The sequence below is a fragment of the Camelina sativa genome, chromosome 4, assembly GCF_000633955.1.
Source record: "Camelina sativa cultivar DH55 chromosome 4, Cs, whole genome shotgun sequence".
In the NCBI taxonomy this organism is placed as follows: domain Eukaryota; kingdom Viridiplantae; phylum Streptophyta; class Magnoliopsida; order Brassicales; family Brassicaceae; genus Camelina; species Camelina sativa.
This window is the reverse complement of record NC_025688.1, coordinates 10,926,840-10,938,277: the sequence shown is the minus strand read 5'-3', so window position 1 is coordinate 10,938,277 and position 11,438 is coordinate 10,926,840. Positions and strand designations below refer to the sequence as shown.

Here is an 11,438-nt window from a genome sequence, read left to right as displayed (position 1 = left end):
AAATGATAATTAAACTAGTCCAATTCCTATAAACATCTAAACCCAGAATCATCAACTATCATCGTACCTATAGGTGAGTTCAGGTACAGCTCCGACGAAAGCACCTCCCAAGAATTTAACAATGGCACGCGGTTTCTTGAATCTAGGAGGAGGAGGGATGACCAGACAAGAGTCAAGCCTCGTGTATACCTTATCGTTTCTGCTGCGATTGTAACTTCTTCCACTCGCAGTGACTCTGAGAGGCACGGCTCGAGCTCGTCTGCGAAACAGAGTCGCCGGAACCACTTGAGTACCCAGGAAACTCGAACTGGCTAAAGCAAACTCCATTCTTCTTTTTGCTTCCGTACAGTTGTGGAGAAGTCGAAAACAAACGTAGAAGTAAAAAAATAAAAAAATAAAACTTGTCTAATTGCGTTAAGTAATTTTTTTGTTCTTTTTTTTTTTCTCTTTAAATTTGGTGATAAATTTTGTTGTAGCTTCAGTGAACTCAATTGGTTCCACGATTGTGAAACTAAAACGCATCTTAAGTTTGGATTCTGGCCACAGAGCTAAATCCATAAGAAATAAGAAAGGTAAAAAGGTCTTTCTCTGGAACATTTTGGTAGTTTTTTTTCTTCTTACGGTTCAATACAAAACAAAGTAGCAAAAGCTGCTTTACACCGTGAAACACACACAGAAAGAAAAAAGGTCAGACACTTTGTAATAGATTGGACTCGAGAGTGCTGGCTGCTGCTGCTGCTTAGTGAAGGCTGCGCATGATACCGTGTATGTATCCTCCGGTCATGATGAAAGACATGATTGACACGACTCCAGCCGGAAATATCTTCTTCGATCCCATGTATCGGGTTCCCATCACCCACGTTAATGCACCTGCCATCACTTTTTTATACAACACAAACAAACACAAGTAGTGTTAAGGCGGCAATTTTATCAGGTATTGTAAAAAGATAAGAGTATCATCACCATTCAAGAGTCCAACTTTTGATCCTTTTTTCAAACTAGCAAATTGTCAACTAGGATTAAGGTACGACTATCAGATGTGAGGACTTGACAGAACTACGCTGCTGTTGGATATGTTTTTCCTTACCTACGCCAATAGTTGATGCAAGAACTGGTTTTGTTGGGAGCTGTGTGAACACATACATCAGAACAGCAGCTGACAGTCCACCTGCAAGGAGTGATTTCTGGCTACCACTCTTCAGATAACCCATCAGTCCACCAACTGCATCAAAACCAATTAAACAGTTCATGGGCATTTGAGCATCACTTTCTAGGCAAGCATAACATCAGTGTTCTTATATACGCTATATCTGTGAGTCCATAATAAAATGGGAAATTAACTTCAGCTAATAATAAGCATACACTGGACAGGATACAGAGTGAACTAACTTTGGATTGTGAAACTCAGCGATCTGAAACAACTTAGTAACATGATCTCATAGAAAGAATCTTAAAGGCATCAAACAAGGACAGTAACCATTCAATTTGAACCTAAAGCTATGACAGTCAGATCAAAACAAAAAAACCTTTATTATTGCATCAAGTTATGCAGAATTCAAGTCACATCAAAACCCATCTTTAGCAAATCTGTAACAGCAACTAATCCTCTATGAACCTTTTTCTTCTCACAAATACTAACGAGTGTGAAGATAATTCTAATTCCTAATTCATCAGTGGGAGTATCTAAAACTCCCCAAGATAAATAAACTTCTTAAGAAAGAACATTCAAAAAATGGATTCCACTAAAACACTAGAGTTCAGGAAATCATCACTGATCAGATTCTAATCCCGGATAAAGAATTGTGAAAATTTTGCTATCACTACCGCATCCACAATTTGAAAATCAAATCTAAATGACGAAGCAGGTAAAACCCTAAACCCTAAAAGTGCCAACAGATGACAAAATTGAATCTCTCACCTACAACAAGATAAATTGATAATCTTAGCTTCATATCCAAGTTCTAAAATCCTTATACACAACAATGGATTCCACAATGAAGATATCTCACCTCCGACAAGAAAAGCGTACCCAAGAGTCAACTTCTGCGACATAGACAAAGGCGTATTCTTCTTCCCATCACTCTCCTCCTCATCACTATCTCCTTCGTCTTCATTTCCATCGCCGCCTCCACCACCGCCGCCGCCAAATTTATCACCTCCAATTCCACCACCACCACCACCTCCGTAATCGATCGTAGGCTCAACTTCAACAGCTTTGACTCCCGAAGCAACACAGTGAGCAGTAATCGTACCGGCGATCGTCTTCTTCGAGTCAGAGGGAACTACAGCACCAAGAGGAAGTCGTCGCTGGCCAGATGCGAACGCCAGAGGATGAAAACCTTTGGAATTGAGGAATCTGACACTTCGGATCGGCGAAGCAACGGAGCTATTGAGTAGGAAGAGATTGGGTCTGACCTGAAGGAGAGAGGACTGTGCAGAGGAACTCAAAATCAAATCCGCCATTTTCGTCTTCTTCGCAAGCTTCGTTTAACGCCTAAATTTTACTGATTGATTGATTGATTCTTCTCGCCCTGGGCGTTTGGCGGAAACAGGTTGTTCGGTGGGGTTGTTTGGTTTTTTTTCTAATTCGGGTTTTTAAAATTTTATCCATTTATTTAATCCGAATTATAAATTTTCTCAAGTAAACACCAAAACACAACCTGCTAAGTTTATGTATTAGTAGCGTTAATAAGTTTAAAGGCTTTAAGCTACTAGTACAGACTATTACATGCCATTACAAACCATTAGAAAAGCTGCTAAAGTAGCATTTTATCTAGTTTAAGCTAGTATTACTGCATTACATCAAAAAACCAATCCATCAACAAAAGCATGCTACTTCGCATCAAAAAGTAGTCAAAAGAGCATCTTCAAAGTCAGTACTATACCATCCATTGTTAACGCTGCATTCCGCATCAAAAAGGACAAAATACGCAGCTTCCTACCTGTGAAAATCATACAAAAACAATGTTAATCAACAACACAAACAAAACTTATATGAACACTTAGATAGAACCACAATCATACCTGTCATACTATGAAGAATCATAGAATAGCTTCCGTTGAATTCCAAGAATCTACACAAGAAAACAAATGCAAGAAATTAATAAACTTATAAATATCAAAAGATTTGAAAGCATAACTAAACCGAGAGAAGTTAAACTTACCAAAAGACTCAAAAAATTCAACTTCCTCCAACATCTGGGCCAAGTTTGCTATGACTGCTTCTCCTTTATATGAACTCTTTAACCATTGTTGGGTGCACAAAAAAACCTCAACCATGTAAGGAGTTAGAGAGCTTTTGTAAGATTCCAAGACCCTCCCACTTGTACTAAAAGCTGATTCTGAAGCAACCGATGAGGCTTGAATTGCTAGAACATCTTTACCCATTTCTGACAAGACTGGATATTTTGGGCTATTACGTCTCCACCAACTGAGAACATCATAAGGCATCCCCAACTTATTCTCTACTTGTGGCTCAAGTTTCTCTGTTGGATACTATTGTAACTCATTGTAGTTATCTGCAGAAGTCTTCAACCCAACCACCTTGTCGAATATTGCAAGTATCCCCTCACAATCTTCATCATCTGATAACTCAAAGACGCTAGACTCTGGCTGAGAATCTGGGGTATCTTTGATGGCTTCTGGTGTCCTCATCTTGTAACTGTAATGCTCATACAGTTTCTTCATAACATCTGAAACTTTCGCATTGAAGTGCCTAGACTCTATTGTCTCCTTACCATACAACTAGTCAAAGCAGAGAGAAGCAAACTTCATTTTATTTCCAGGGTCAAAGACACTGGCCACAATCACTAGCGGATTCATGTTTCTTAATCTATCCCAATGCTTTTCAAACTTATCCCTCATAACATGAGCTTGCTTTCTGATCTCTTCATCGGGACTGGTACACTTACTCATCAGGTTCCTCTCAATGTCGACAATCTCATTGTAACAGACAGTGAAACTAACTGAATTGGAGGTAGAGAATATCAAAGTGCACTTATAAAAGATTTTCAAAAACTTGACAAACCTTGCAATTTCCTCCCAAGTAGAATTAGTCGGCGGTCCAACTCGTTTAGCCTTTGTTTTCTCATCCTCTTCCTCAAAATAATCACATGACAACTTGTCCTCAGCTTCCATCTTCTCAAAAACCTTCCTCAACTTCAAACATAACTCAACATCAGATACGTTGAGTTCCAACGTGTGAAAACATCGAGTGGCAAATTCCCTCTACACAATTTCCCTGTGTCACACCTCAATGCGAAAGACTTCAACCTAGTGAATGATGACCGAACATACTTCACTGCATTCCTAACAACAACAACATGATGATTTACCTTCTTCAAACCATCTCCGACAATCAGATTGATGATATGTGCACATCAACGCATATGTAGGTAATCACCATCTCTAACTAATGCTTCCTCTCCTCTCAGCCTTAACTGAACCTTAAAAGCATCTAAAGCCTTGTCATTGTTCTTTGCATTATCGACTGTCACCGTGAAGACTTTCCCAATTCCCCAATCATCTAAGCAATCCAGCAATTGCCCTGCAATGGTGTCTCCTTTGTGATCCGTGATGACCTTAAAGCTCACAATTCTCTTCTGTAATTCCCAATCACTATTAATCCAGTGAGATGTGATCACCATGTAGCTGTATGATGTGGTAGGACACGTCCATATATCCGTAGGGAGAGAAACCCTTTGTTTCTCTACACTAAACAAGTTCTTCAGAGCTGCCTTCTCTTGTAGATACATCGCCACAATGTTTTTAGTACTAGTCCTTCTAGAGAATGTATTGTACAGCGGCAAGACATTGAAGCAGAACCGCTTCCATCCCTCTGACTCTACAAAGGAGAGTGGCAACTCATTCACTACTACCATCTCATTAACTGATCTTCTAAACAACATCGGGTCATACTTAATGACCTTCAGATTCCCATTGTTATCACCGGTTATAACCTTATGCTTTTCTTTCTCTACCCAATCCTTGTACTGCTTGCATCTATTAATGTGACCTATCATCGGGCTAGTACCTACTGCCTTAGTATCACAAGCTATCTCTGCTGCACAATACTTACAGTAGCTCTTAGCATTCTCTCCTTCCCTTTGCAGAAAATGTTCCCAAACCGGAGCTCTTTTTTGCATACTTCTTTCTTGGTTTCAGTGGCTTATCAGTACCAGATGCAGGTCTTGGATGCTTCTTTCCAGATGCAACATTCGCTGCAACATTCGTAGTTGCATCTTCTTGTCCGGGTTGAACTGTAGGCTCCTTGTCGTTCTCATTAGCCATCTACAAATGATTTTACAGCTCTCATTATCTCATAATAACAATCAACAATACAAGTTGCAGATATTGAAACAAGATCATAAACAAAGTAAATATAACATAAACCCTAAATAACCTAATCAGATGGTCACGAAACAGAGATAGACTAATTGTCTACGAAGAACAATGAAAGAAGATAAACTCTGAATTCAAAAAAAATTAGGGTTTGGGTTCAAATTTCTTTATGAAATGTTGTTAATGAATCAAAATAGCCAAATTAACAACCAAAAACAACTAAAGAACACAAAGAAATTGAAAACAAAGAATAACGAAAGAACTGACCTTTTCGAATTTCTCAATCTAGGTTGTAGCTCGCAGATGTATCCTTAGAACTCTCTAGAAGAGTAAAAAGTAGAAGAAGATGAGTTGATGAAAGAGAATAAACAAGATTAGATCGGAGAATAAGGATGAACTGATGTTCTTCTCTCTCGCTTTCCGAAACGCATCATGCGGACTGCAGCGTCGAAGAAAGAAAGAAGTGAGAAATCTAGGCTTATATACTTATGCGGTTTTTCATAAACCGATCGGTCTGATTACCGAACCGAACCAAAATCCGATTATCAAATTTAATTTTACCAAACGGTTATGCTTCCTCTTTTCGGTTTGTCACAATAACCGAAATTTTTGGGTGGTCCGGTTCGGTTTGTCCGGTTATCGCCAAACGCCCAAAGTGAGATTCTTCTCTAAAATCAACGAAGCACGTTAATCAAATAATGAACCTTAACCGGCTGATTTGGTCATATCTGTAAACCGGTTTTCATTAGGACTTACTTCGGTCCAATTGGGTTCGTAAACTTCAAAGTTCGGTTTGTTCGGTTTAAAAAAATTCTAGCCAACATTGACTGGATTCGAACTTTGATTCTTCATTTGGTTCGGCTCATGTAAAAATACTGAGTTCTAATTCCAAATTGAAACTGAAACAACAATTATATTTGGTTTGTTCGATTTAAATTCCGGTTTTCTTATTATATAATTTCAGTATATATTCTATACGTTTCAAATAATTTTGGTACACTTCGGTTTTGTTTGGATGATTGGTTTATGCTTTATACAAAAAATTGGAGAAAATAAAAACTTTAGTTAGTGTTTTTGGTAACCTCGTCTCACCAAACCGAATCAGTTGCTAATTAAAAAAATAAAAATTTCCTTCTCCATTTTTAAGCATAAATTAAAACCGATCTGAATTACCAAAACTCCGGGTTTCTCCGGTTCGGTAAGTTAGGTACGGTACATCTGCCTAAATCTTACATTTGGGCCCATAGTTATTGCGGGCCTAAATACCAAACAACGTCTCTTTGGTCTTCCATCCCAATGTGTGTAGTAGTTTCAACGAAGAAAACCAAAAGTCCAAACCATCGCCGGAGGAGAACCACTGTCGAAGTCGCTACTTTATAATGGAGAAGCCGTTGGTTGATTGTATTCTATTGAAACAGTGGAGATTATTACTACATATAAAACGGTGGAAACAATGAAGGGCATTCACAAAGAAGCTAAATTTTAGGAGGACATGGACCACGATGAAGCACCTGTACCGGAGACAGTGGCTCCGGCGAATAAAAGAACAGTTTCTGGTTCTGAAGATGGACGCTTTATTTATAAGGTTTTTATTATCTCGAGAATGGTTTTTGATTTTGATTTTGATTTGTTCATTCATGTTAAGCTTTATTACTCCGTCCGTCTCACAAAAATTGATGTTTTGGGATATCTTTTTGTCCCACAAAGTTTGATGTTTTGCAAATTTCAAAAAGTAATCATTGAAAATATTTAAAATTTTAAATTGTTATTGGTTAAAATTTAAATAATATATCTTTAGTCAAAGAAAAATATATATTTAAACTTAGTAATTATTGTTTTCTTAAAATGTGTAAAAAATTCTAAACATCAATCTTTTAGAGACCGAGGGAGTATGTGTTTGTTGTAGTTTTGAGAGACGAAAGATGTGATGGTTTATAAAGGGAAATGTCATGAATTATCATCAGGGAAATGCAAAGTTTAGAGGTATTTTCTTTAATTAATTATGAAGTTTTGACTTTGATTGATGCTGACAACTTGAACATGTTTCTTCTCTACAATTCATCAGAATCATTGTTACATATTTTGAAATAAACTTAAAAGCAATTGAAAATTTTAGTATTTTTTCTTTCCACACCAATTAAAGTCTGTGATTGTAACATTATTCAAAGACGTGATACTACTTTATCATCTCTTGACGAATATTCTCCATCTTTTTTTATGGAATCAAGTTCTATTTCAATCAAGATTTTGATCCAAATACTATCTTTTGAATTAGTTTAATTAGTTACAACTCTATTAATAAGTATCCTTTAAATAGTATAAGGGATATTACACCATACTGTAAACCATTGTGATATGATCATGAGACCATCCAAGAAGATTCTTGAGTCTTGTTCAACACGAACGAAGTCGAAGATCAATTCTTCCTGCCAAACGACTATTTGGGATATATTATTACCTCATTTAGAGCATATCTCGAAGTGGAATCAGTCCAGTCAGAGTTCGGATGAAGGAGTTATTTATTTTACAAATCAGGTGAACTCATGGCTACACGATTTGGACCTACGAGCATTCTATGGAGGATTACGACCAAGTCAGAAGGATACAAGCTATGAACCAAATTTTTCTGGAATTTTGATCCATTTCGGAACCATGGAGAATTGAATCACATTGAGATCAGTTCTTATGTGAAAGATATGGATATTTCAAGTCAGTGGATCTATATTAGTTCCAGTTTCACGTCTAAGCCAAAGATCGTGTTACACAGACCAACTCAGAAACAATTTCGACATAAAACCACTTGGACGAAGTTAATAGATCTCTTATGTCTCCAATAAGATCAGAAACATAAGATTTGGATTACGAAATACAAGGATACACTTCATTTTCCAAAGGAGATCAATCTAGTTCTTCACCTGAAGAGCTTTAGGTCCAATTGGTTTAGGTGCTTCCAGAATTATGTTTGGCAAGCAGGAGTTGTTTCTACTAAGACCAAGGTAAAGAAATGGTACATCTCATGTTGTTTCTTATCAGCAAAATCAGTGGCGAATCCACGTTGAGGTTGGTGGTGGCAGTTGCCCCCAGTAAATATACAAATACCTTAAAGTTTTAGGTTAGGAAAAGTAAGAAAGTGGCGAACTGGTTAGAGTTTACCCTAGAAATGGACACAGGAGGAGGGTTCGACTCCACCTAAGAGCAATCTGCACCCACTAATATTTTTTCCTAGGTCCGCCCCTGCAGCAAAATTGGACCAAGGAGTCAAAGGAAAAAAAGTTCAAGGATGCACTTAATGGGTTAATTCAAGAGCTTATGACCAAAGAGAGCATGGAAAATTCTATTGGGGATATTGTCTATTAAGTCCAGTCCATTTTGAGCCTAATACAATCCAAAAAAGCTCAAAATAATCACATTATTTTGTGGTCAAAGAGGAGTGACGAAAATAGAGTTCAACTCACTTTGGGAAGGCAAACTTCAAGAGTTGGGTCTTCATTCAACTATTTATCTTTATTTTGTTTTAGTTTCAAGAATAATTAAAGGCCATTACCAAGTTTCTTATCCCTATATAAACACATGTAATCTCATTTGAGAATAATCAATCAATTTTCTTTTCATTTTATGAGTCTATCTCTTTGTTCTTTGTCTAGAACACTTCCTTGTTTCTTGGTGTGTAATATCCAAGCAACAGCCTCATCTTGCTGGATTAGTGTGTCATATCTAGCAGCGATTGGAGTTGGGAATATCAGCAGCCTTCCGCAACTGCTGTGCGACCTCTCAATCCATTAAATCTCCCTCGTTGCACCATGCACCTTGGCGAGTTTCTATCCTTTCTAATCCGGCTAAGTGATCCTCGAATTTGGGCGTATCACATTGGCATAAAGAACATAATTTGTGGAATATAACATCATGTACATGCCATTGGCATTTTAAAAAAATAAAAAAAATCTATATGTCTAAGTTTAAAATTTTTATCCTTATTATCCATGTAACCAAACACCGTAATAAGAATTATTACAGTATATTTGTATTTTTCAAAGTAAAAATAAGTATTTTTTTTAGTCAAAATACATATTTTTTATGGAAATCAAATAACAATCTAATTTTCCAATTTTATAAGAAACAATTTTTAAATAAAATTAAATAGATATACACATGAATAGTATTGCAAAACATATACTTAATAAAAAATAGTTTAAAAAGTTTACCAATATAATAAAAAGGAATTGAAAAGGTCGTGATGTCGAACCCTAGCGAACAGGATGAAAGCATATAGGATGATGGTCGGCTGCTGGGACTCAAGTGACATCCCTGGTATGGGTGGAGAAGGTGCAGTGTAGTATTGGAGGAGGAGTTCCAGCGCCAGAGACGGTGTTAGATGATGAGTTTGTGGTTCTATGGATGAGATTGGAGTTTTTAAATGGGGAGGACGGTGAGCCGGATGTCACAATCGGTAATGAGGTGTTAGAAGTTATGAATGGTTTGTATCGGCATTGTATGATCGTGAGAGTGTTGGGCCAACATATCATTATTGAGTCGTTGAACCGAAAACTTAAGAAGTTATGAAAGCCGAGAGGAGGTATGGAAGTGTTAGATTTTCCGAGGAAATTTTTTATGATTCGGTTTGACCTAGAAAATGACTATACGACAACGGTGACTGGTGGTCCGTGGAAGATATTTAGGAGTATCCTAATGATTCAGGCATAGTCCATAGACTTTGATCCAAACAGTGTGGATACGAATTTTTAATCTCTCGATGAACTATTACCATCGTGCAATCCTAATGGAATAATAGAATGATCAAAAAACTAAATACTTATAAAAGTTGGTTTAACAACAGTGAGATTTGCTCGAGTTTGTGTGGAGGTGAACTTGAAGAAACCATTGAAAGGGTCATTGGTGATTAATGGTAAGAAATACTACGTATTCTACAAAGGGTACGTTAACGAATATATATGTCTGACGTGTGGAGTGTATGGTCACGCAACGAGCTTGTGTCTGAAACAAGTCACTAGCCAAGTTGTGGTACATAGGCTGGAGGTTAAAAATATGTTGGTTTATGTTTATTTGTGGCATATATGTTTATTTACGTTTCAGACAGAAATTTATGTTTATGTATATACGTGACTTGTTTCAGACAAAAATTTATGTTTATTTCTATGCATCATTTATGTTTATTTATTATGTTATGACCATTTGCTTTCTCCAGTTTTTTTTTGGGAATCAACAAGAATAACTAACAAAAAACCCAAAATTAACTATGTAACCACTCTAACATAAATCTAATATATTCTTTATATAATATATAATATACTAATTTGTCCCTACTATATCCATCTCTTCCAGATTTCCACTACAAACCACACCCTTTTTGCTTCCTAACAACCATTTCCTATCACCATCACACCAATTCCGGCCGCCTGACCATCCAGGCTTCCACCGGAGCATGGCCGGACCACTGCCAGGACATCGTCGACCACCGCTGGAGCATCGCCGGACCAACACCGGGCCACCGTCGGAGCATCAGCGGACCACTGTCAAATATCGCCGGACCACCGTTCACCACCACCGCCGTCCACCCCCATCCACTCCTACCCCTAAACCATAAAACCCAAAAAGATAATTTACCTTACCCTTAATCCTAAATATCTAATTTTTCAAATTGGTGGTTATATTCTTTGTTAGTTTTTTTTTGGTTATTCACCTAATTCACCTTTTTTTTATTGGTTAATTTTTTTGAATAAATATTTAGTCATATATTTTACGTAAAAATAGCAAAACATTTATGATTTGTTAAACCTTGTGCTTTTAGCTAGAAAATCTTATATATTAGAATAGAAGAAATAGTTTTTTCGGAAGTTTTATTTGGTATTTGAGTAAAAAGTACTATTAGAGTAAATTATCAATTTTAAAGAGCTGTTTGAGTAAATTTTGCTATTAAAAAGAGCAAAAATTTGTTTTACATGGGTCTTGAACCCCTCACCTCTTGAATTAGGTGGTGCATTCATTACGTTTGGATATATATGTATGTAAGAAATAATATAGATTCTATATGTTTTTTAGTGGGACTATTTTTTTGTTTTGTATGTGATAATATTTAGTCT

At 36.9% G+C, this 11,438-nt stretch overlaps 2 protein-coding genes across 2 annotated transcripts in view; both read right to left on the bottom strand.

The window, feature by feature from the left end:
• LOC104780235 overlaps positions 1 to 443 on the bottom strand; it is a gene marked incomplete in the record, with an annotated part of 5,585 nt that extends 5,142 nt beyond the window's left edge. Inside the window, 1 exon segment of the mRNA XM_010504738.2 lies at positions 68 to 443. Coding sequence (XP_010503040.1) covers positions 68 to 327 — 260 coding nt within the window.
• On the bottom strand, positions 570 to 2,577 carry LOC104780233 (protein FATTY ACID EXPORT 2, chloroplastic-like). Its single transcript, XM_010504737.2, has 3 exons — positions 2,010 to 2,577; positions 1,088 to 1,222; positions 570 to 879 (listed from the first exon to the last, which is right to left on the bottom strand). Exons 1-3 carry the CDS (start codon positions 2,461 to 2,463, stop codon positions 740 to 742), a joined length of 729 nt encoding a protein of 242 aa, XP_010503039.1. The 5' UTR covers positions 2,464 to 2,577; the 3' UTR covers positions 570 to 739.